Source organism: Eschrichtius robustus, chromosome 4 (assembly GCF_028021215.1).
Source record: "Eschrichtius robustus isolate mEscRob2 chromosome 4, mEscRob2.pri, whole genome shotgun sequence".
Taxonomy (NCBI): domain Eukaryota; kingdom Metazoa; phylum Chordata; class Mammalia; order Artiodactyla; family Eschrichtiidae; genus Eschrichtius; species Eschrichtius robustus.
In genome coordinates this window covers 130,781,115-130,808,235 of record NC_090827.1, presented here as the reverse complement: position 1 = coordinate 130,808,235, position 27,121 = coordinate 130,781,115, and the positions used below count along the sequence as shown (strand labels likewise).

The following is a 27,121-nucleotide window of genomic DNA, read 5'->3' as shown; positions in this document are numbered from 1 at the left end:
TTGTTTCCTGTTATTTTTATTTTTATACCATTTCAAGCTTACAGAAAAGTTGCAAGACCAGCATCAGAAACTTGTGTATACCCTTTACCCAGATTCTCCAATTGTTTATATTTTGCCCCATTTGCTTTATTATTTTCTTTTCCTATATATAATACATATAAGTAATATATGCATATTATTTTTTTCTGAACCATTTGGCGACATTTTTACTAAATATTTCAGTGTATAGTTTCTAACAAGAATGTTCTCTTACACAATTGTGATACATTTGTCAAAATCTGGAAATTTTATGATACAGTACTTTTATCAAACATTCCATAGTCAAATTTGGCCAGCTGTTCCATGAATGTCCTTTATAGTTATTTTTTTTACTCTGATCAAGGCTCTAATTCAGGATTACATATTGCACATACTTGTCCTATCTCTTTGGTCTCCATTAAATCTGGAATAGTTTCTCAGTGTTTCTTTATCTTTCTTTACATGTAGTTTGGAAGAATACAGGCCAGTTATCTTGTAGAATGTTTTTCTTGAATTGATTCAAGTCACGCACTTTGGGCAGGAATACGACAGATGTTGATCTTGAGACCTAGTTTGGTTTTACAAACAGCAATCAATTCTTTACTTCTTCTACACCAGCTGGGGTGTCCTACAATCCAGCTCAATTCTGACACTAGCTCCTGGAGTTAGTGCAGACCCCACAGGTTAAGGACTGAGTCCCATAGTGCTGTCCCCACTTCAGATACCAGCCCTAAATAGGATACCCAGGCTAGCCACACTTATGTCTGGCTAGCTACAAATTCCGGGGTTCCCTGCTCAGGTTTAATAATTTCCTAAAATGACTCAGAACTCAGGAAAACACTAAAGCACTACTTAAAATTACAGTTTTATTATAGAGGATGCAGTTCAGAAATAGCCAAATAGAAGAGGTGCATAGGGCAAGGAGCGAGAGGGGGGGACACAAAACTTCCATGCGGGGGGCGGGTGGGGGGGCGGCATGGTGCACCACCATCCCAGCACACAGTTATCTCCACCAACCCAAAAGTTCCCTCAGATCTGATGGCTTGATTGCTTAAATCATTGGCCACTGGTGATTGGACTCAAGCTTCAGCCCCCTCTCTCCTATCCAGAAGTCAGTGGTGGGGCTGAAAGTTCTAATCCTGTAATCACTTGATTGGTTTTCTTGGCAGCCAGCCCCCATCCTGAAGCTATTTGAGGCCTTCCGTCCCCCTCCCCCTGCCCCGTGAGTCTTCTCATTAGCATGAACTCAGGTATGGTTGTAAGGGGCTTGTTATGAATATATAAAGAATCTCCTGTCACTCAGGAAATTCCAAGGGTTTAAGGAGCTCTATGCTAGACCAAATATATTTTTTATTATACCACAGACCTGCTTAGCATATGTTACCAGGTAGCATATGATGTTACTTTACCCCAGTATTGATGATGTTAAATTTGATAACTTGGTTAAAGCGGTATCCACTAGGTTTTTCCACTATAAAGTTATAATTTTCCCATTGTAATTAAGTATCTTAAGAGGAGGTATTTTGCTATTGTGTAGATATTCTATTCCTCATCAGTACCTTTACCAGTTTTGTCATCCACTGATTTTCCAACTTCATAATACCTTCTATATATATTAGTTGGCATTCCAATGTAAAGAAGAGCTTTGCCTTCTTTATTCATTCATTATTTATTTATTTCTATCATTATGGACTCATGGATTTTTATTTTGTTTAATGAGTTATGCTCTGTTACTATCTTTATTTATTCAAATTCTCGGATTATATCAGATTTACCGGCTCCTATGTCTTTTTGATATGTCCCCATCACTCTTGGCATTTTCTTGCTTTCTAGGGGAGCTGAAAGTTTTAACTGCTTAACAAGATGTTCCAGACTCATCTTTTACTTTCCCTGCCCTAGCCCTATGATCATTCTTTTTCTTAAGGAGCCCTGGTTCCTTTCAGTGAAGGGGATGGTATTTAGAAACCAGGATCTAGGCAGTAGGTGTGCTCACTGCTACTAGTTTATCAGCAGACAGAGCTAGAAAAAAAAATATACACAGACACACATACACTTATATTTTATTTATTTATTCCTATATCTAACGACTCACTATATGCTAAACAATTCTTACCTCCAACTTCATTCTAACACCTCAAGGTATATTTTTTCTTCCTCTTTTCTTAATATATATAATATAATATTATATATATTATATATGTAATATATATATGTTTTCTCAGATTCTTTTCCCTTATAGGTTATTAGAAAATATTGAATATCGTTCCCTGTGCTACACAGCAAGTCCTTGTTGATTATCTATTTTATATATAGTAATATGTATATGTTAATCCCAAACTCCTAATTTATTACCCTCCCCTTTCCATAAGTTTGTTTTCTATGTCTGAGGGACTGTTTCTGTCTTGTAAATAAGTTCATTTATGTCTTTTTTTTCTTTTTTAGATTCCACACATAAGTGATATCGTATAATATTTGTCTTTCTATGTCTGGCTTACTTCACCTAGTATGGTAATCTCTAGGTCCATCCGTGGTGCTGCAAATGACATTATTTCATTCTTTTTTATGGCTGAGTAATATTCCATAATACACACACACACACACCAAATCTCCAACAAAAGAGGCAAGAATATACAATGGATAAAAGACAGTCTCTTCAATAAGTGGTGCTGGGAAAACTGAACAGCTACATGTAAAAGAATGAAATTAGAACATTCTCTAAGACCATACACAAAAATAAGCTCAAAATGGATTCAAGACCTAAATGTAAGACTGGATACTATAAAACTCCTAGAGGAAAACATAGGCAGTACACTCATTGACATAAATCATAGCAATATCTCTGTGGATTCGTTTCCTTATTCTTCATATATTTGTGCATGTGCTCAAGCCATGTTCCAAGCTCTTCACTCCTTTCTGTAGAATCTCTTGTCTTTCTCTTCAAGCTGAAGAACTCTCATTAACACTTCTTTAGTACTGGTCTGGTGGTGACGAATTCTCTGATTTCGTTTATCTGAAAATGGCTTTATTTTGCCTGTAATCTTGAAAGATATGTTCACTGTCTGGACGATTCTCAGTTAATAGTAGTTTTCTTTCAACACTTAAAAAGTTCTCCCACTTTTTTCTGGTTTTCATTTTTCTTATGAGAAGTCAACCAGGCTTCATTTTTCACCTTATATGTTTCATAGTATATATCATTTTCACACTGTGTATATATTTAAGGTTTTCACTAACTTTGGGAAATTTTTGGTCATGTGTTTAAATATTTTTTCTGCTCCATTCTCTTCTCTTTGGACTCCAGTTGTATATATGTTAGACTATTTGATGTTGTCCCACAGAACATTGAGGCTCTGTTAACTTTTTACAGGGTTTTTTTGGTCCTCTCAGTCCTTTTGATTAGATACTTTCTGTCCATCTGTCTTCAGGTTCACTGACCCTTCCATTGTTTCCAATCTGCTGTTAAATCCATCAGTGAGCTCTTCCTTTTAGACTTTGTACTTTTCAGTTCTAGAATTTCCATTTAGCCTTTTTAAAATACTTTTTCTTTCTGCAGAGATTTCCATCTGTTCATTATTACCATATTTTCTCTTCAGTCCTTAAATACATTTATAATAGCTGCTTCGAGGTCCCTGTTTGTTAATTCCAACATCTGAATCATCTTGGGGTCGTTTTCTATTGACTGCTTTTTTTTCTTCACTGTGGGTTTCAATTTCCTGTTTCTTCACATGTGTTGTGATTTTTTTTTATTGTATGCCGGACATTGTGAATGTTTTGTTGCAGGGCATTTGGATTATATCAACTTCCTTTAAAACAGAGCTGACCTTTGTTCTTGTAGACAGTGGAGTTACTGGAAGATCCTTTCGGTCCTGTCAGGTTTGGTATTATTATTTGTTAGGATGGATCTACTTTAGTTTTAAATTTAGTCTTAGGGACTGCTGCTCAGGTCCTTACCCCCAAGGAGTGGCCTTTCTGTGTCTCGACTGAATGCCTGAGGTGCCTAGTGAGGTATCTCCTCTGGTGGGGAGAACCCCAGTGTCTTCAAACATTTTTAGAATTGGTATCACCATTCACTTTCAGCCTTCAACAGGTAATCTTTGCTAGGTCTCTTAGAGTCTTGCCAAATACATGTCTGAAGTGACTAGCCACTCAGTCTTCTGCCACTCCTTCTTTACACCCCTAACCCCACCCAAAGCACAGCCTCTCTTATCAGGTACTTTGCCTTGCACATACCAGCTACTTTAGAAGCCCTGAATTCAGTTCTATTTGGAACTGTTACTCTGCTTGGATACCACCTGCCTGCCCCCAGGAGGAACCGGATTATTGCAAGGCAATCATGTGTATTCTCTTCTTCACTGTGTGTAGTTTAGTTATTGCATGTATTTGGTCTAATCTTGTATTTTTCAGCAGGAGGGCAAGTCTGGTACTAGTTGTTTTATTATGGGAGATGGATATCTAAGCTTTGTGGTTTTTTACACTGTCATGTTCTCATAAACAGTGAAAGAACTAATCACAATAATAATGAAATAATAAATAGTGCTCCATTTTTCTTTCAATGTTTCCTGGACCTAGAGGGGTTAGAAGTCCTCTATGTGTTTATAGCCCCTGCACTGGGTACATTGTTAAAGGAAATATTCTTTGAGATGCCAAAATTCACTTAAAGTGATTTTGAAGCATACATTACTCTTACCTCCTTCAATGAAGAATGAAATCCAGGGCTGCTGCTTATTTTAAACTTCCAGTATGCACAAAAAAATTCTATGAAAGTGCTACTAATTTCAGACTCTTGCTTTGATTAGATAGTTGGGTTTAATCCTCTTTTTTATAAATTGGTCTCGTAATTCAGATATTCATTAACAAAATAATTGCTGAGGATGCATTTCTATTCATATTTTGATTATTAGCTTGCAGAATAATTCACTATATAAATTCATGATTTTTAACTTCTTTTAATTTATCCGTATCAGCATCCTGTCTTCTTTCTTTAGATACCTTGCAATATAGCATGCTATTTAAGAACTGTTTTTTGGAAACATTGAGCCAAGGTTTTCTCTTTCTTTCAGTATAACTTTGAGCATGTTTGCAGAAAAATTAAAAATGCAGTAGTATATATTTATAATATAAAATATTTATATTGATTTTCCACCATTTTATAACTTTTCTTTTGAAATTGCCTTTAATGCCATGTTTGGTCCTCTCGTGGGGAAAATTGGCCTCATTTCTGACCCTAGTTGATGGAATCTAGTGTAATCATTTACTTCATTCACAACTTTGGCTTTGCGTGACTTTAGACTAATTAAAAAAAAAAAAAAAAAAAACGAAATGACCTTCAAAGATGAGGATTTTTCCAGTGTGACTATTCCATATTTTCTGAAGGGAATTCCGAAAGCAGAGTTTTTAGAACAATAATGCCATTATTAGGTTGAGCATCTAAGTTCCCAAGGCTATTGCTTTGAAGGGAACAATATTCATTCAGATGTTTATGTTCTGGTATGTTTGCTTCCGTTCTAATTGTATCTCATATACTGGTCTCTGTCCATTTCCTTGAGTATGTTTTTCCTCCTACCTGTAAGATTTGCTTTAAACTATAGTAAGCTATAAGTGATCATGTTGGATAACTATGATATCATTTGTTAATGAATTCCTTCATTTGTTTAACAAATGTTTTTGAGTTCCTGTGCTAATCTTGGGAATACATTGTGGTGAACCAAAAAAAGCCCCTCATAGAATTTACAGCCTACCTTTGACCTTCTCAATCTGGTTTAATGGAAAATAGCCTGTATCTTTCTTTCTTTAACCCACATTTAGAACTTTTACGCCTTTCAGCAGTCCTTTGTGATTATTGGATGTGGGAAGATGTGCTTTGTAAGAGAGGAAAGAGATTCAAAAGATTGAGGAATTGTTTATAGTCTGATGAAGGCCATGCAGTTTTATTATATACAAAAAGAAAGAAAAGATAAGATTTTAATTCTTATGAAACACCTGAGATAGAAATACAGAATACTGAGGAAATATATGTATATAGTCATTACAAGGGAAGTCAAGTCAGTATTGAAAAGGTCATTTTGGAGGTGGTGGGTTTTATAGGAAAAGTTTCAGACCAAAGATGCTTTTCTTTTTCAGAAGAATCAGTGCGATGGGAATAGGCAAATTGTATTACAGAGGAGGAGAGTTGCCACTTTTTCCTGAGTTTAAATGAGGCTATCTAAATTGGTTAATATTTTGAATTTCCTTTATTTCTTTTTTTTTTAAATTTATTTATTTATTTATTTATTTATTTTATTTTTGGCTGTGTTGGGTCTTTGTTTCTGCACGAGGGCTTTCTCCAGTTGCGGCGAGTGGGGGCCACTCTTCATCGCGGTGCACGAGCCTCTCACTGTTGCGGCCTCTCCCATTGAGGAGCACGGGCTCTAGAGCACAGGCTCAGTAGTTGTGGCTCACGGGCCTAGTTGCTCCACGACATGTGGGATCTTCCCGGACTGGGGCACGAACCCGTGTGCCCTGCATTGGCAGGCGGACTCCCAACCACTGCGCCACCAGGGAAGCCCTCCTTTATTTCTTAACATTTGTTTACATCTGTATTTTTTTCATAAATACTAGCTGCTAAAAAACCCTTAAATTTATCTTTGTCAAAGATGATATGTACTTGTATGATTTGGTGCCTTTTACAATAATAAAATTGTCATTCAGAACAACAAGGTGAGTCGACGATTAGATTTATCTAATCCTATAAATCAGAAAAATCAAATCAATCTTTGAACAGGTCAGTCACTAAATTGAATTTCTTCTTCCTTACTAGGATCCTCGGTTCAATGCAGAAGTTGACCAAATTACAGGGTACAAGACACAAAGTATTCTTTGTATGCCAATTAAGAATCATAGGGAAGAGGTAAGCCAATTTTCCATTTTGCTCTAAAAGGTCATTTAGAAACATTTTTCTTTTTGAAAAAAATTTTTCACTTTGCACACTTATGAAATAATGCTGTAGTGACAAGTTGACTATAAAGTGCTTAAATGTTCTGCTTGATGTTTTTTATTTAGACTTTAGTAATAGGGTTGACTCCTGATACTTTACTTTCACTTAGAAATAAATTTTAGACATGTCATTTCTTTTTTTTAAATAAATTTATGTATTTATGTATGTATTTATTTATTTATGGCTGCGTTGGGTCTTTGTTGCTGTGCACGGGGTTTCTCTAGTTGCGTTGAATGGGGGCTACTCTTCGTTGCGGTGCACGGGCTTCTCAATGAGGTAGCTTTCTTGTTGCGGAGCATGGGCTCTAGGCTCGCGGGCTTCAGTAGTTGTGGCACACGGGCTCAGTAGTTGTGGCTCGTGGGCTCTAGAGCACAGGCTCAGTAGTTGTGGCACACGGGCTTAGTTGCTCCACGGCGTGTGGGATCTTCCTGGACCAGGGTTCAAACCTGTGTCCCCTGCGTTGGTAGGCAGATTCTTAACCACTGCGCCACCAGGGAAGTCCCTAGACATGTCATTTCTTTACCCCTCTTTCCTGAGGACCTTACTGAATCCTAAGATGTATAATTGTGATTGTAATCAATTTATTTCATGTTGTATTTTACACATCTGAATAATGCTTATTTCATAAATGGTTATCCAATTGCAGTGGTAATCAGCTGATTTTTTTGTTTGGATTCAAAATGAGGTTTTGAAAAAATAGAAATTGTATATAACACCAAGCAAAATTTATTGTGAAATTGTAACAAGCAAATGAAAATAGGTTGGTTTATATTTCACCTAACTAGAAGGTTTGGATTCTGTAAGCTCTGAATTCTCTCTTCATTTTACATTTATTTGAGAAAAAAAATAGTTAATCATCATTTAAACTGAATGCTTCAATTGAGTGTCCTCAGCCCTGTCTACACATTACAATCAACTGTGAGACTCTATAAATATTGCCAATTAAATTAGAATCTCTAAGGGCAGGGTCTAGATAGGGATACATTTTTAAAGATCCCCAGATAATTCTAAAGTGTAACCAGGGTTGAAAATCATTTTCCTAAGTGAAAACAAATAGATTGAAAGAGCCTGTATTTGTGGTTCTTAACCTTGGCTGCACATTAGAATCACCTGGGGAGCATTTCGAAATTCTAATGCCCCCGAGTTTCACCATAAATCAGAATCTCTGGGGTTGGGACCTAGGCATCAGTATTTCTTAAAGCTCTCAGGTGGTTATCATGTGCTGCTAAGGTTGAGAACCACTGCCAGGGATACAAGAAACACTTTGCTGGTTCTACTTGATGTATATTCAGATTCTGACATCTTTCCTTTCCCTCCTCCATCCAGTCCTTTACCAAGTCCCATAGATTTTTTTTTTTTTTCTGTTAGTGTTTCTCATTTTGATCTCTTTCTTTTCATTCCTGCTGCCTGTACCATAATTCAGATCTTGAAGTAATGCCTGAACTTTTAAAATATTCTTGTAAGGGGTTTCTGTACTTTAAGTCAATTTCCCTTTAATCCACCCTGCATATGCCCTTGGGAATTTTCCTAAATCACGGTTTTCTAAATCAGTGCTTCTAAAACAATAATGTGCCTATGAATCTTAAAATGCAGATTCTGAATTCAGTAGGTCTAGGTGAGACCTGAGTGAGATTCTTTTCTAACAAGCAACAAGTTGATGCTGATGCACTGGGTCTACAGATAATTTGATGAGCAGGATCCTAAATCAGTCACTTATCAGTAGTCTGAGATAAGTTCTCAGTGCCTTAAGAGTTGCTACATGGTTTCCTAAGAGGGTAGTTACAGCCACAGTTACTAAAAATTCCTGCAGCTACAACATGCATATGAGATTAAATAATTAATTAGCTAATTAATTGTGAATGAATAAATAAAATTGAAAAGTCTATGCCATGCACGGACCAGTGGTGTTCTTAAGCAGATTGCCAGATAAAGCAAATAAAAAGCATGTCTTATGCAATATTGGGGACATAGTTATACTAAAAAATTATTTGTTGTTCATCTAAAATTAAATTTGACTGGACATCCTATATTTTATCTGGCTGCCCTAGTTATAAACCAAGGATTATGATTGTGTGCACTTAAAAAGATGATGTTCAGCTTTTAATTTGTAAGTATGTTTTAAAACCATGGCCTGAAAAACAACTTTGTACTGGCTGAGAGATTCAGCTTGAGTCATGCTCTGGTTAAATATCTCTTTTCAACTAGCATGAACAGTGGGGATTGGGGGAACCCATGAGAATGTGCAACAAAATCACCAGGGTGAAGTAGGTGAGACTGCCCTTCTGTAAGAGAGCATCCTCTGGATACACGCGTTTCTGTCTTTATGACTACCAGTGAGGATGATTGAAACTAAAACAACAATAACAAAAATCCCCACTGTATTGAGGTATAAATTACGTACCATAAAATTCACCCATTTTAAGTGTATAATTTGATGAGTTTTTGACAAATGCATGTACAGTCATATAACCACCACTATAATCAAGATACAGAACATTTCTGTCCCCTCAGATATTTCCCTGTACCCCTTGTAGTTGATCTCCTCCTCCTCCCTCAACCCCCAGCCCCTGAGAATCACTGATCTGTTTTCTGTCACTATTGTTTTGCCTTTTCTAGAGTGTCATATAAATCATATAAGTGGAATCATACAGTATGTAGTCTTGTGTGTCTGGCTTCTTCACTTAGCATAATGCTTGTGAGATTCATCCATGTTATTGCGTGTCAGTAGTGTGTTCCTTTTTATTGCTGAGTGATTATTCCATGGTATGGATGTGCCACAATTTGATTATCCATTCATCTGTTGATAGACATTTGAGTAATTTCCAGTTTTTGTCTGTTAGAAGAAAAGCCACTGTTTGCATATAGGTCTTTTTGTGGACATGTTTTCATTTCTCTTTGGTAAATATATAGGAGGGGAATTTCCAGGTCATATGGTGGGTGTATGTTTAATTTTATAAGAAACTTCCAAGCTCCTTTCCAAAGTGGCTGTACCATATTGCTTTTTTATCAGCAATGTATGAGAGTTGCAGTTGCTTCACATCCGAGGCAACGCATGGTATTGTCAATTTTTTAAAAATCTTAGCCATTAAATTTGATTGCATGAATGAATAACCCCACTCTCAGCCAGGGGTCGTCTGCTCAATTACAGACCTCATTAAAGTGGGTTCAGCTGCAGGTCCCCAGATTGTGATTGTCCAGAGCTCTCCTTAAGATTTCTGCTGGGTTCCTCAGCCTCCTCAGGGCTATCTTCCTCCATGCTCCCTCATCCTCTCCTGCTGTCTCTGTTTCACCCTATGATGATTTGATATGAAGGCTGAGCTCTTCACTGGTTTCCACAAAAGTTTTTTCACATGAAGCATTTCATGAGATAAACAACCTTCAGTAACTTCACTGGAGTCTTAGTAACTTTACTGATGGGAAGGTTTCCAAACAGCTTTTTAAACGTCTTGCTGACCCTCCCTATTCTCTGTCCTCTCCCCCTTGTTCCCTCTCCTCCCACGCTCACCCTGCCCGGTTTGAAATTATTTCCTGTGAGAATTATTTCTTCAGAAAAAAAGGAATGAAGAGAAACAGTCAGAAAAACAGGCATACTCTCAGCATGGCTGTTGAAGTATAAAAAGTACTTTGGCTGACCGAGAACCAAGGCCCCTAAGAAGATGCCATATACGACTTCCAGAATTATCCTTAAATTTATAGCTACATAAACAAACTCAGGGCAATGTTTGCTGTTGTGTACACGTAATAGAAAGTACTCTTTCTCCCACGAAGCTTTTGAAATCAAAAGGGAGGGTCACAGTAAGGCTTTTGGGAGTAATTGTTAAGATTGCTTGCTCTGGGCTTGAATCCCATCTTCACCACTTACATGATGAGTAACCAGGATGGAGCTGGTTAATCCCTTTGATCCTCAGTTTTCCTCATCTGCAAAATAACGGTTATAAAAGGACCTGCCTCACAGGGTTGTTGTAAAGGTTAAATGTGTTTGTGCATGCAAAGGGCTTACCATACTTTCTGGCACACTGGGAGTGATCAATAAATGTCAGCTGTTATTTTTTAAAGGAGACATAGAACTAACTGAACTCTTATGAGAAACAAGGAATGATAAAGTTGTATGCAGAGGTCATCAGCCACATAATAACCAAACAGCTGGGATCAAGTGACAAGCAGCACAGTCCCTGACTTAACTGGTCTGTTACCCTCTAACAAACTTTAAGCGTAAAAGAAAAATATTTTTCATTGTTTTTCCTCATAAATGAGGCAGAGTAAATTTGGTTTCTTCTCTTTGTGTTAGTCCAATTGTATTGAGTAAGCCAACACTGATTCCAACTAATTACCAAGAAGCCTAAGAAAAAATGTCATTACTGACTGTTTATAAAACGTCTTGGTACCTTTTAGTGACCTCAGTTACTTAAGGTACCAACTCTGGAGAGCTGCTTGAAGGGAGCAGTTGAATATTGAACACTAAAGTCTGAACTACAACAGAGTCCAGAAAATTCAGGAAGATTTTTAAGATTCAGTAAAATGTATAATCACTTCATCCGTCTCTCGTGAAGTATTTAAACTAATTAAAAATTTTCAGGAGTTCTTTTCATTCGTGTTATAATCATAAGTGTAATAGTGCAATGCCTTTTTAGAAGTCAGGATCATAGATATTCCTAAAACTTCCGTGACAGAATTTTTTTTTTTAAATCACAGAGGATAAGTTTTTGCAATTTTCCCCTCTCCATACTCCCTTCTAAGACAATGGCGTTAACGGGCAAAGTGAGTGTGTGTGTGTGTGTGGGAGTGGGGACTGAAGAAGCTAGAGGAAGCTGAAATAATTTATTTTGGAAAGGTCAGAGAGCTACTGGCTAGAGAAGATGAAAGAAGACAAAAAGTAAAGGGGTCCGGGGAGAGAAGAGAGCCAGCCCAGGCTCTATAACAGAATGGCTTGAGGGACGACAGAGTAGGACTTTGGAAATAACTGCCTATCCTGTGGAAACTATTCTAAGGACTTGACATATATTAATTCATTTAATCTTCATAACAACCATAGGAGGTAGTCATTATTTTATTCACACTTAACAGATGATGAAACTGAGACACGGGACATTTAGGGAACTGGGCCAAAGTCACGTAACTAAAAACTGGCAAAGCTGAGCTTCAAACCTAGGCAAGAGGGTTTCTTAACATTCTGCCGTGGGTGATGACTGCACTCTCCTTTCTTCCCCCTCAGTGTTTTCTTGAGCCGCTGCAGTAAACATTTAGGTTACTGTTGATTTGGGGGTGGGAGGTACCCTGATGTGAGATATGGCTCCATTTGGAAGCAAGGCTTGAAGGTAGAGACAAGGAGAGCTGGCTATATTCTGATGGCTCTTCAAAGTTAAGTGTTGACACCACCCTGCAGACAGACTCTTTAAAATGAGAGAGAGTGGTGGCGGGGAGAAAGAAGGGCAGGGAGCAAGGGGGGGCGGAGAGAAAGAGGGATCAGAGTCACATCCTCTATAATGTCTTAAGGGGAATCCATCCAGTAAACAAGAAGAAATTTCTACCAGGGATAAAAGAGTTACAGGAGCATGTTTCATGTTAATCTGGGCCAGTGTGCTCTGTGATATGCACAGGAAGCATCATGAAAAAAATTTGCAGCAAGTGTGTGAATTTTTAGAGCTGCTGTTAAATTTCTTTCAGGCTTAACACTGGATTTTTCAGACCTGGGCACTTGGATCAGTTTTATATTTTTGTCACATGCATTAGTTATTTCTATAACCAGATGGTTCTTTTATGTTTAGTAACGAAGTTCAGGGAAGCTCAACTCTTTCTCTCTAGCTCAGATGACCTATTTCTGAAATAGTGCCCTCTCTTGAAGTATTGCTTGTTATGACATGGTGGAGATGAGTGCTTTTTTTTTTTTTTTTTAATTTATAGGGGCTGCACCATTGAGGTAGAAGCCAGGACATTGTGAAATAATGCAAGTTCTGTGAAAATTTCGTATTGATCTGAGGTAGAGATTATATCCAATAATGTCAGGCTAGGCTGATACCTGTTTTCTCTTGGTTGAATGTCAATTCCAGTTATTAAGTAAAAATCTAATTTGGAATCAGAGCTCTTATCCTCCTTCTCTGTTTTTATCATTTTGATTTTATTTTATCATATTTGATGATATAATTCTTTGATGCAAATATAGCAGTTGTAATAAAAGATTTATGATAAGTTTTTTTACAGTGTAATAAAGGAGCATTTTTATCTAAATATCCAATTGTTTTTATCTTCTTTTAAAAGAACAGTGAAAAACTTCAAAAAATATGGGCAAATTTTATGAGATTTTTATGAAATAAATATAATACTTTGATGAATAAAAGAGATTTAATGCCTGCCAAAAATCATAAAGTAAAGCATTAATGGAATCAAATGTGTAATTCCAACTGCATTATATAAAAGTAAATGTTTTCTAGAATTTAAGCTACATAACTTTATCTGTTCATCCCCCCCCAAGTTAAAAATATTCTCATCCCCGCCCCCCCCCCCCAAATTATCTTGTTTTGAAAGTAATTGTTGAATCACTGCAATATGTAGAGTCCTGGTCTAGGCAGTGAGGATATTAAAAAAATGAAGCAAGGAAGATACTTAGAAACTTTTTTTTCATTTTCAATAAGAGGGAGATCTTATATACCAAAAAACAAATATCAGTACGAGGTAACAAAACAAATGTTAAATGAGTTAAATATTCAGCACCCAAGTTCAAAGGAAAGTCTGTGGATTTCAAGAACTGGAGGAATCACAGAGGAAGAACGAAAGCTGTGGTTTCATACAGCAGATCCCTGCTGTGTTTATCCCACAGGCTTAAGAGAGGAAGCTTGAACATGCTTTCTGTGAGAGGGTGGAGACAGGGTAGATGCTTGCCTATGATATTCTGCTCACACTACTGACTAGGGCTTTTCTTAAACTTGTCATGTAAGCTTGGAACAGATGAAGAACATTACAGCTTTATACATAATCCTACAATTCCAAGTCAGACTAGATGAAAATATAGCTATAAGAATAAGCAGAGTTTAATTGCAGACTGTCAGTTGATCTAGATCTATTTTGGTCTTAAAGAATTGGCTAGTTACGTGTTTTTTGAAAACTTATAAATTGTCCATTGCATTTATTCCCCTGTGATATTTTCTTGTAGCTTTGTTTTAGAAACAAAACAAAAATACTCCGAAAAGTTTCCGTCGGTTCTGGACTTGATATGGCGATGGTGAAGATCTTTTCTTTTTCTTTTTCCACATTACCCTTTAAATAATAAACAAGTGTATTTTACAAAGAAGACGGTAACCGCTTTCCTAAGGGAAGAAACATTTCTCAAGAGCATCAGATGAAAAACATAATGCTAGTAGGTTCAAAATCCCTGAGGTCACACTACTGATCCAGGAGAAGAAGAAAGAGTGAATGAAAGCTTGAGACTGAAGATTAAGTTAATGGTAGGCTATATTTACCCAAATCTTATTTTGAATGCTCAGACAATTTGGTTCAGACTGAATGCTATGATTTATTCAATATGGGTCTTCATTGGTAGTTTTAGAATAACCATTCCAGCACTTGTTGGAATGCATTGCACTTTTAATTTGATAGAGCATTTATAAGTTTAATTTTGAGAATTTTTATATAGATCCTGAATTATGACTAGTAGAGGTCTGAAACCAGTTGCAGATAAGCATAAATAATTTCTCTGTATAATATCTGACCCAGAACCACATAATTAGACCTGGGGATGGATTTTGATTATTAAATAATTTTCATGCATTCTTAAAGAGTTAAGGTGGTTGTCAGTGAAATTTCTGCACTCTCTCTTTCTCTCTCTCTCTCTCTCTATATATGCAAACATCTACATTCATCTAAGAGCCAAGATTATATAGGTAAAGTGCTTTATAAACTATGTACTCTGTATTCCTTCTTATTAAATCCTCAGCTAAAAGTTCCTACTTGTTTCTCTTCTACCATAGAGTGGAAATTAATATTCTAGGCAGAATTTAAATAAAAGTATAAATTTTATCTTATAAAATTTTTGAATCATATTTTTCTTTTTTTTTTTATATCACTTGGTAGCAGTGATAAAATGAAAATGATCTGGATTTAGAATTCCAGATCCACTTGATTATTACAAATTATTTGATGATCGTAAGTATGTTAGTGATCTCTTGCAGCATAACACATTACCCTAAGCTTAGTGATTCTGAACAACAGCCTTCATTATCTCAGTTTCCGTGGTTCAGAAATGCCAGAGGGGCCCAGCTGGCTGGGTGCTTCTGGCCCAGGTTCCCTGCCTGTGGCCGCACTCAGGAGGCAGCAGGGGCGCCTGACTCACGCTCGAGCGTGCACTTCTCGGAGTGCTCACTCACGTGGCTTTTGGCAGGAGGCCTCAGATCCCGGCCAAGCGGGCCTCTCCACAGGTCACTCCGTGTACTCAGCATGTGGCGGGGTGAGCAAGGAGGAAGCGGCACTGCCTTGTATGACCAAGTCCCCAGACCTGTTCACCTTCGCCTCACGGTAACCGTTCGTCAGAAGCCAGGCATCAGGTCCAGCCCAGACTTGGGGAGGGCAGTTAGGTTCCACCTCTTGAAGAGAAGAGTATCAAAGAATGTGTGGAGATGTTGTGAAACCACCAAAAGTACTATGTGCATTTTGAGGCTTTAGTCTCTTTCCTTAAAACTGGTCAGATGATAAATGAGGAACTCTGCTTGTTAATTAAAATAATATCTTAAACAACAAGGGCCTACTGTATAGCACAGGAAACTATATTCAATATCTTCTAATAACCTGTAATGGAAAGAATCTGAAGAAGAATAGTTGTGTGTGTGTGTGTGTGTGTGTGTGTGTGTGTGTGTGTGTGTGTATAAACTGAGTCGCTTTGCTGTACACCTGAAACATCATAAATCAGCCATACTTCAATAAAAAAATAATATCTTAAAAATTAGTGCTTCTCAACCTTTCATATACTAAAAATAATATGAACTACCAGAGGTAACACAGACTAGGTTTAAATAAGGTGGCAAGTTGGGGTGTGTGCTCTGCCAGATGGGCTTGAATCAAAGGGAAAAGAGGAAGTAGAATTAAAAGAGGAAGGCTGAGGAGAAGAAGAGGAAGATGCCTGCCGTTTGAGCTGCGGCAAACCATCGAGGTATTAAAAGTCTTCTAAAATGTTATGTCACAAATGCAGGTCTTCATGAGATCACTGTTTGTGTGTAGCTTAGGTACTTTGCTGCTTAATGCCCATGGAAAATGCTCACTGGTGCATCCTTATTATTTCTCTGCACCATTGTTTTCTGCCTCCCTCATGGATCAAGATTGGAGGGAACCTGTCTAGTAAATACCTTGGCACTGGAGGCGAGGCTGTGCAGCCAAGCTGAGGCAAGATCATGAAGTGTCCTCAAACTGCCATGTGAAGGAGGTGCTGGATTTTTTTTTTTTTTTTTTTTTTTAAGCCAAGAAACATTTGCTGTCATTTAAAGATCTGTGTGGCCATAGCGTTAAGGATGAAGAGTTTTCTTTGTTTAATCTCTAACCCAGAGCCACATAATTTGACACTTGATAGATTTTGATTTCCATATTTGTTCATACACGGAGAAAGTCCTGGGTTTGGAAGCAGGGAAGTTGGTAAGGAGGCTTTTGCATAATCCAGACTAGGAGTGGATTTGTTACACTGCTGTTTAGGTGGTTGAGGGATTGATTTGATGGAGGGTTAAGTAGAAGGAAGAATCTAGAATACTTTCTAGTGGGGAGAATTGTGATATTCCCTAAAATAAAACATGCAACGGAGAGAATTGGTTTGTGGGGATCAAAACCATTAGCTCTTTTCGGGGGTATGTTGTTTTACTGTCTATTCCTTTCTCCTCTCTCCTCAAGTCTCAGCACTGCATCCCCACCTCCACTTTCATCTGGTGGTCTTGCTTACTCTTTCAGTGAAAAATAAAGCAGTTACAGGAATAATTCCACAAGAGAACTTCCCCAGTCTCTTTCCCCCTGCTCTTGCATCTGAGTTTACATCCTCTGGTTTCCCTTTTAAATTAACCATCTGTGAAATAGCAAAGGTCAGTCTCGCACTTGTGCACCAGATCTCATCCCATCTCATCTGCTCCAAGACGCGGCTCAGCAGCTCTCCCCTCTGTGACCAGAGTCACCAAAATTCCCCTCTCTACCAAACTGGTTTATCAGCATACAAACACACTGTTATTTCTCCCATCTTAAAAATGAAAGCAAACGCTCATTGGACTACATACCTCCTTTCAGAGATCACCATTTCTCTGATTACCATCAGAGCTAAACTCTTTGAAAGAGTTGTCCACGTTTGCCATTTCCGTTTCCTCCCAGTCTCCGGAGCATAATCCACCCAAGCCTTCACCCTCACCGCTCTGTGGAAACCACTCTTGGCAGGGTCGCATGGCGTCCATAGGGCAGGAGCTTATGATCATTTCTCAATACTCGCCTTACCCGGCAGGTCGGCAGCATGTGGCATTGTTGATCACTCATTCCTCCAGGACAGAGTGTCTTCACTTGCTCTCCAGGACCTCAGACTCCCCAGTTTTTTCCTCCCATCTCTCTGACTGCCTCTCTGTCTCTTTAGCTGGTGCCCGCTCATCACAACACTGCTAAATGGCTCAGCCCTGGACCTTCACTCACTGCTTATGTGATTTTATTTACTCTCATAGTTTTAAATACCATTTGCATGCCAACCAAACTTATATTGCAACTGTATTGTTTCTTCAATTTAAACTCATATATTCAACTGCTTACTTGCCTTCTCTACCCATATATGTCTAACGGGCATCGTGAACTTAATATGTCTAAAACATCACTCCTAATCTTCCTTCCCACTAAACCTGCTCTATACTCATCCCCACCACACTTAACTTCTCTGTCATCCCAGCTATTCAGGCTAAGTTCCTTAAAGGCTAAAATCAGGCTAAATTCCTTCTTTCTTTCCCCCACAGTAGATATCCAGCTGATCAGGAAACACCCTTGACTTTCCCTTCAATCACTGCTCTCCACCTGTACTTCTACCACACTGGAGCTTCAGTGTGGAGCCATCAGTATGGAGCACCTGAATTATTATAGTAGCCTCCCTAACTAGTGTCCCTGCTTCAAGCCTTTAACGCCCTTCAGTCTATTCTCAACACAAATTTTAGAAAACATGCTAGATCTCATCCCTCCCCTGCTCAGAACCCTGCAGTGGATTTCCACTTCACTCTCTAAGAAAGGTCCCCCATGACCTGGCTCCTGAAGCCCCTCTTATCTCACCTATTGTCTCCCCCTGCCAATCCTCTCTAGCACACTGTTGTTGTTTTCTCTCCACCCCAGGGCCTTTGCACTTGCTGTTTCCTTGTCTGAAGTTCCTTTGCCTAGTTCTCCACATGGCTCAGTCTGTCACCTCCTTCAGGTTTCTACTCAAATGACATCTCAGGAAGACTTTCTTCAGCCATCCTTATTGACTATCTACCATTATTTCTATCCCTGCTGTTTTCTTCATGACACTTAAGCACTTAATCACCATTCGACATACTACATATTAACTTACGGGTTCATTTCTGTTTCCCCTCCCTAGACTGTAGGCTCCATGAGAGCAAGGTGAGACAAGAATGCCTCACAGAGGAGGTGACATTTAAACTGCATCTGTGGTATGCAATAATGCTAGCTGACCTGAGAACTTCTTTTTCAAAAATGTTTCTCTGCCGTCTTGAAGCATGGAAACCAAAGTAGATTGACAAATTAAGGGATTTCAGGTAGAAATTTAATCAAGGCTATGTGGTAAATAGTAGTAGGACTAAGATCTTCCTGCCGACCCTTAGAGATCAGTAATAACTATTTTGTATTGATGTTATCCTCCCCATTTTAGATGAAGAAATATGGACTTCATCAAGTTAAGGAAATTTCCTAATATTCCATATCTATTAAGTAGCAGAGCTGGAATTGATACCCATGTCATCTTATTCTAAGGCTGCATTTTTCTCACTGTGAAATAATTACCTTCTTTCATCTTTATTAACGATTGTACCTGAAAAGCTACCAGTCAACTCTTTTTACTGTTTTAGTTTTTGAAAATGCAAATTATGGACTGGAATAATAGAATGATTAAAATCTAGAGTTGCCAACAATGATTCCAAATTAAATGCTTTGTATATTATCTGACATAGCTGTGTGGAGGAGGGCATGTCTCTTTGTGCTGGTAACACCTAAAACGAGGAGTTTTGCTAGTGAGACTGGTGTCTGTCTGCATCTGAGCTTTCATATATGATTATCTTTTCAGGCTCATCTTCCATTTGGAGGAAAAAGCACTTAGAGGTAAAATATTATGTTCTCTATACGAAGGATTTGTTGAGTGTAAAAAAATTATAAACACACATACATTTTTCCCCTGGATCTCTTAAGTTAAATGTTAGGAATATCTAGCTTCTATGATGTGAATATCTAACTGGCTATGATGCAGTTAGGTGGTCCAGTAGAGGCAAGAACACTGATCTGAACACTTAGTTCAACTCCCATTGAGATGGCGTTCCTTTGATACCACCTTTAATTTGCAAGTGAGATTCAGCCTATTCAGTGTTTTCATGCATGAAACTTGCTTTCTGCCACTTTTGCTGTGTTATTTCTCCTCTGTTTGTATTAGGTCCACATTTATGAGCACACCCCTTTACCCTGTAATTATCAGGAAGCTTTACTAGCACAGCACCTGGCCAGCGTATAGAGGCATGGACCTGTTGTAAGTGCAGGCAGTACTGGAACAAACTCAATCCTGGGTTAACAGAGTCCAAACCCAACAACACTGTCCAGGGTGTGCTTTGCAGGCCAGCACCTGGCAGAACGCAGGACACCACCCTGAAAATAAATCATAGTTATTAAATAGATCCAAGGCTCTGAAGTCACTTTTGGCAATGTCATGTGTAGTGGTGGGCATAACAGTGATAGAATTATTCTGATACAAAGTACAGTTTGTACAATATATATTGAGGACACAATTTTTTTTATTGTTATTTTGGACTTATTCCCAATTAGGCAGAGAGATAGAGTTTGAAAGAAAGAGTTCCGACTCTAGCAAAACAACTGTCTTGAGTGCTGGTTTAAGATCAGTGATTCCTTGAGCAACTTTCTTCACCAGTCTGCGCTTAAGGTGACTTGTCTGTGACGTTTCAACATGAGGTACAGACACACAGTGGGGGGTTTGACAGTGGTCATCGTGAGACAAGGAACGTGACAGTGCCCACCACAGAGCTCGCCACCTAGTGGAGGTTCAGAAGATGGCTGTTCCCTCCCTTTGGAGTGTTGCAAGGCCAGACAAACGGAGGAATGGAAAGTTAAATAAAAACGGTGAACACTGCGCGTACACTGCCATGGGAAAGACAGCAGGCTCCTTTCTGCTGTGTACCCTTTGCGTCTCTGTCGTTTTTAAAGGGCACAGAAGGAGACTCTGCTCATAATGGTTATGTGCTGCTCTGTCTCAGGCCTGAATCTCTGTATCCCAATGGACAGAAGGGTCTGATTAGAAAGCAGCAGGTCCCTGTGGTTCTAAGACCTTTACACCTCATTGCTTAAAAGCTGGTGTGGCAGAGAGTTTGGTATTTGGCAAGGAAGAGGAAATTGTGTGTGTGTGCGTGCGCTCAAAGGGATAAGAATAAACGCTAGGATTAAGAATTGTTCCCAGCAGCCCCTTGTCTGGAAGGAATGCAGTCTCAGGTTGGCACCTCTCCCGCTGGACGTTCCCAGGGCAGGACAGCTACTGACCCCCAGAGGTGGGTTTGTCCCGGTGCCATCTGGGGAGCATCCGTCCTGCCTGGTAGCACGGAGCAGACGGTCAGGACCTCAGCGTGCTCCAGGACAGCTGAGAACTCAGCACGTGGACCACCACGTTCAGATATCATCAGTAATTACAAATTTACTTTTAAGACTTTCACATACTTTTTGAAAACCAAATTAGAGTTTACATACAGTGAAATATGCAGATCTTCATGTACAGTTTGATGAGTTTGACAAATGTTTATTCATCTGTATAACACCCCAGTCAAGACAGAGAACACTTTCATCACCTGTGTCAATGCCCACAACCCATGGGCAACACAGTTCTGATTTTTATCATCAGAGACTAATTCTGCTTTTCCTTGAATAACCTGCTTATTTTTGAAACTGCATTATTACCTGTTTTCGCCTGAAACATAGGATTCTTTATGTTACGTAAGTAGTTCTTGGCTATAAAAATGTGTCTTTAAGGTTTATAATCAAAGTCAAAGAAAGCAGAACTTTTAAGCTGCCACTTTGGATTTGTCTTTGTTTCTTTTTTTAAAATTTATTTTATTTATTTATTTTTGGCTGAGTCGGGTTTTCGTCGCTGCGCGTGGGCTTTCTCTAGTTGCAGTGAGCGGGGGCTACTCTTCGTAGCAGTGCACGGGCTCTAGGCGTGCCTGCTTCAGTAGTTGTGGCACGCGGGATCAGTAGTTTTGGCTCGTGGGCTCTAGAGCGCAGGCTCAGTAGTTGTGGCACACGGGCTTAGTTGCTCCGCAGCATGTGGGATCTTCCTGGACCAGGGCTCGAACCCGTGTCCCCTGCATTGGCAGGCGGCCTCTCAACCACTGCACCACCCGGGAAGCCCTGTCTTTGTTTCTTAAAGTTATAGTTTTGAAATTGTTCCATTCCCTTTGATGAAAGCATGCTTTAAAAAGATAAGCATATGTATGGGGTCTGAAGACAGTCTTGGATGTACTGGAAAACCAGTGGTCTTCATGATTCCTCTAGTTTAAACAATAGTGCTTACGAACCTGTATTTTATATACACTAGTGCTGGTTTCACTTTCCCCTGCGGGGGAGTAGCAGGAAGAACACAAGCTTTGGGATCAGACCTGGAGAGCATCTGGGTCTGCACATTCTTGCACTACCTATTTAACTTTTCTGAACATCAGCTGCCCTTGTGATAAAATGGGAATCATAATATCTACCTGAAAGGGTTGTGACAAAGGTTAGATGGATTAACAGACAAAGTGCCTGTTACGTAACAGGCCCTCCCTTTTCCTTTTCTTAAGTGACAAACTTTTTGGCATTATAAGTTTTTTTCTTTCTTTCTTTCTTTCTTTTTTTTTTTTCTTTTTGGCTGTGAATAGGTTTATTAACTAACTATATTAGGGCCGCTGGCCATCAATCATGTATTTCTGATGCCAGTTATCTTCAGGGCACTGCTCTTTATATCTTTCAACTTCCTAGAAGCTTCCCTTCACCTTGGCTCCCTCTTCCTGGCCACCCAGGCTGTGAGAATAGACTAAAATCATCCACTTCTATACGCGTTGCTGTCTTGTCTTCCAACCCTGGAAGATCGATACACATACTCCTGAGAGAAACAGGTGTAGCAGTGCCTGTACATACAGAGGGATAAAATGAGTCCCAGCCAAGTAAAGTCAGTCTTACCATTTAAAGAAATATCAAACCTTGATTCTCAAATTCATTAATGAAAGCCAGACAACCCAAAACAACAAAAAGGTCAAAATTGGCAAAGGTACACATAGGCAACACAGAAGAAGGAAACCAATGTAGCCAGTAGTAACTAAAAACCAATAATAATTAAAAAGCTCTCTAGTAATCAGGGAAATGCAAATTAAAGCAATAATGAGATACATTTTTATACCCAACAGATAGACAGAGGTTAAAAATTTAGCCTCATAATACTAGGGGTTGGTTAGGACGTGAGGTTAGCAAGAACCCTTGTACATTGCTGATAAATATAAATTTCTGTAATCCTTTGAAGATTTCATCAAAGAAGCTCTCGCACATGTGCACAAGGAGACCCATACAGAGATGTTCAATGTGGATTATTTGTAATAGCAAAAACATTGCAAACAACCCAAACATTTGGGGATCAAATGAGCAAAATTTGGCATGGAATACAATGAGACTGGGAAGGAAAAAGTCCAATTTGTTGTTATCTTACTTTAACTTAAAAAAAAGAGGAAACATTAGCAAATATTAATGCTTAGTAGTTCTGTATCAATGGCTCTCAAAGTGTTTTCTGTCCCTATGCCAGCAGCGTTTGGCATCACCTGAGAACTTTTAGTAAAACAAGTTCTCAGGAGCCAACCCAGATCTCTGACTCTGAAACTCTGGGGGTGGGATACAGCAAGCTGTGTTTTAACAAGCCCCATTTTACCACTGTTCTAGATGACAAGGACATGGATATTTACTATATTTTTAAAATTAAAAATTAAAACTGACAATCTCAAGCTTTTCTTTCCCACTCTCCCAAAGCCGTTTTAGGCTATAAGTTTCAACTCCATAAGTAAAGGCTTATTAAGAGTATGTATTTCTTACTGACACACGAAGTTTTTGTATGTGGACAGATCTCTTAATATCAAGCAAAGAGCAGAGAAAAAAATGGGCAAAATTTTTTTTTTAACATCTTTATTGGAGTATAATTGCTTTACAGTGTTGTGTTAGTTTCTGCTGTATAACAAAGTGAATCAGCTATATGTATACATATATCACCACATCCCCTCCCTCTTGCATCTCCCTCCCACCCTCCCTATCTCACCCCTCTAGGTGGTCACAAAGCACTGAGCTGATCTCCCTGTGCTATGCAGCTGTTTCCCACTAGCTATCTATTTTACATTTGGTAGTGTGTATATGTCAATGCTACTCTCTCACTTCGTCCCGGCTTACCCTTCCCCCTCCCCATGTCCTCAAGTCCATTCTCTGTGTCTGCATCTTTATTCCTGTCCTGCCCCTACGTTCATCAGAACCATTTTTTTTTTTTAGATTCCATATATATGTGTTAGCATACGGTATTTGTTTTTCTCTTCCTGACTTACTTCACTCTGTATGACAGACTCTAGGTCCATCCACCTCACTACAAATAACTCAATTTTGTTACTTTTCATGGCAAAATAATATTCCGTTGTATATATGTGCCACATCTTCCTTATCCATTCATCTGTCGATGGACACATAGGTTGCTTCCATGTCCTGGCTATTGTAAATAGTGCTGCAATGAACACTGTGTACATGACTCTTTTTGAATTATGGGTTTCTCAGGGTATATGCCCAGTAGTGGGATTGCTGGGTCATATGGTAGTTCTATTTTTAGTTTTTAAAGGAACTTCCATACTGTTCTCCATAGTGGCTGTATCAGTTTACATTCCCACCAACAGTGCAAGAGGTTTCCCTTTTCTCCACACCTTCTCCAGCATTTATTGTTTGTAGATTTTTTTGATGATGGCCATTCTGACCGGTATGAGGTGATACCTCAGAGTAGTTTTGATTTGCATTTCTCTGATGATTAGTGATGTTGAGCATCCTTTCATGTGTTTGTTGGCAATCTGTATATCTTCTTTGGAGAAATGTCTGTTTAGGTCTTCTACCCATTTTTGGATTGGGTTCTTTGTTTTTGTGATACTGAGCTGCATGTGCTGTTTGTATATTTTGGAGATTAATCCTTTGTCAGTTGCTTCGTTTGCAAATATTTTCTCCCATTCTGAGGGTTGTCTTTTCGTCTTGTTTATGATTTCCTTTGCTGTGCAAAAGCTTTGAAGTTTCATTAGGTCCCATTTGTTTATTTTTGTTTTTATTTCCATTTCTCTAGTAGCTGGGTCGAAAAGGATCTTGCTGTGATTTATGTCATAGAGTGTTCTGCCTATGTTTTCCTCTAAGAGTTTTATAGTGTCTGGCCTTATATTTCGGTCTTTAATCCATTTTGAGTTTATTTTTCTGTATGGTGTTAGGAAGTGTTCTAATTTCATTCTTTTACATGTAGCTGTCCAGTTTTCCCAGCACCACTTATTGAAGAGGCTGTCTTTTCTCCATTGCATATTCTTGCCTCCTTTATCAAAGATGAAGGTGACCATATGTGCGTGGGTTTATCTCTGGGCTTTGTATCCTGTTCCATTGATCTATATTTCTGGTTTTGTGCCAGTATCATACTGTCTTGATTACTGTAGCTTAGTGGTATAGTCTGAAGTCAGGGAGCCTGATTCCTCCAGCTCCATTTTTCTTCCTCAAGATTGCTTTGGCTATTCGGGGTCTTTTGTGTTTCCATACAAATTGTGAAATTTTTTGTTCTACTTCTTTGAAAAGTGCCATTGGTAGTTTGATAGGGATTGCACTGAATCTGTAGATTGCTTTGGATAGTATAGTCATTTTCACAATGTTGATTCTTCTAATCCAAGAACATGGTACATCTCTCCATCTGTTTGTATCATCTTTAATTTCTTTCATCAGTGTATTATAGTTTTCTGCATAGAGGCATACAGGTTTTTTGTCTCCTTAAGTAGGTTTATTCCTAGGTATTTTATTCTTTTTGCTGCAGTGGTAAATAGGAGTGTTTCCCTAATTTCTCTTTCAGATTTTTCATCATTAGTGTATAGGAATGCAAGAGATTTCTGTACATTAATTTTGTGTCCTGCTACTCTACCAGATTTATTCAGTAGCTCTAGTAGTTTTCTGGTAGCATCTTTAGGATTCTCTATGTATAGTATCATGTCATCTGCAAACAGTGACAGTTTTACTTCTTCTTTTCCGATTTGGATTCCTTTTATTTCTTTTTCTTCTCTGATTGCTGTGGCTAAAACTTCCAAAACTATATTGAATAATAGTGGTGAGAGTGGGCAACCTTGTCTTGTTCCTGATCTTAGAGGAAATGGTTTCAGTTTTTCACGATTGAGAATGATGTTGGCTGTGGGCTCGTCATATATGGCCTTTATTATGTTGAGGTAGGTTCCCTCTATGCCTACTCTCTGGAGCGTTTTTATAATAAATGGGTGTTGAATTTTGTTGAAATGTTTTTCTGCATCTATTGAGATTATCATATGGTTTTTCTCCTTCAATTTGTTAATATGGCGTATCACATTGATTGATTTGCATATATTGAAGAATCCTTGCATTCCTGGGAAAAACCCCACTTGATCATGGTGTATGATCCTTTTAATGTGCTGTTGGATTCTGTCTGGTATTATTTTGTTGAGGATTTTTGCATCTATGTTCATCAGTGATACTGGCCTATAGTTTTCTTCCTTTGTGACATCTTTGTCTGGTTTTGGTATCAGGGTGATGGTGGCCTCATAGAATGAGTTAGGGAGTGTTCCTCCCTGTGCTATATTTGGAAGAGTTTGAGAAGGATAGGTGTCAGCTCTTCTCTAAATGTTTGATAGAATTTGCTTGTGAAGCCATCTGGTCCTGGGCTTTTGTTTGTTGGAAGATTTTTAATCACAGTTTCAACTTCAGTGCTTGTCTGTTTATATTTTCTATTTCTTCCTGGTTCAGTCTCAGAAAGTTGTACTTTTCTAAGAATTTGTTCATTTCTTACAGGTTGTCCATTTTATTGGTATATAGTTGCTTGTAGTAATCTCTCATGATCCTTTGTATTTCTGCAGTGTCAGTGGTTACATCTCCTTTTTCATTTCTAATTCTGTTGATTTGAGTCTTCTCCCTTTTTTTCTTGATGAGTCTGGCTAATGGTTTATCAATTTTGTTTATCTTCTCAAGGAACCAGCTTTTAGTTTTATTGATCTTTGCTATTGTTTCCTTCATTTCTTTTTCATTTATTTCTGATCTGATCTTTATGATTTCTTTCCTTCTGCTAACTTTGGGTTTTTTTTTTTTTGTTCTCCTTTCTCTAATTGCTTTAGGTACAAGGTTAGGTTGTTCATTTGAGATGTTTCCTGTTTCTTGAGGTAGGCTTGTATTGCTATAAACTTCCCTCTTAGAACTGCTTTTGCTGCATCCCATAGCTTTTGGGTCGTCGTGTCTCCATTGTCATTTGTTTCTAGGTATTTTTTGATTTCCCCTTTGATTTCTTCAGTGATCACTTCGTTATTAAGTAGTGTATTGTTTAGTCTCCATGTGTTTGTATTTTTTACAGATCTTTTCCTGTAATTGATATCTAGTCTCATAGCACTGTGGTCGGAAAAGATACTTGATACAATTTCAATTTTCTTAAATTTACCAAGGCTTGGTTTGTGACCCAAGATATGATCTCTCCTGGAGAATGTTCCATGAGCACTTGAGAAAAATGTGTATTCTGTTGTTTTTGGGTGGAATGTCCTATAAATATCAATTAAGTCCATCTTGTTTAAGGTATCATTTAAATCTTGTGTTTCCTTATTTATTTTCATTTTGGATGATCTGTCCGTTGGTGAAAGTGGGGTGTTAAAGTCC

General features: G+C 38.4%; 1 protein-coding gene across 3 annotated transcripts in view; it reads left to right on the top strand.

Annotated features, from left to right (window-relative positions):
• PDE5A (phosphodiesterase 5A) overlaps positions 1 to 27,121 on the top strand; it is a 154,808-nt gene that overhangs the window by 33,803 nt on the left and 93,884 nt on the right. For all 3 annotated transcript variants that reach the window (XM_068543365.1, XM_068543367.1, XM_068543366.1), the window contains exon 3: positions 6,812 to 6,901. In XM_068543365.1, coding sequence (XP_068399466.1) covers positions 6,812 to 6,901 — 90 coding nt within the window. The remainder of the gene's footprint in view (positions 1 to 6,811; positions 6,902 to 27,121) is intronic.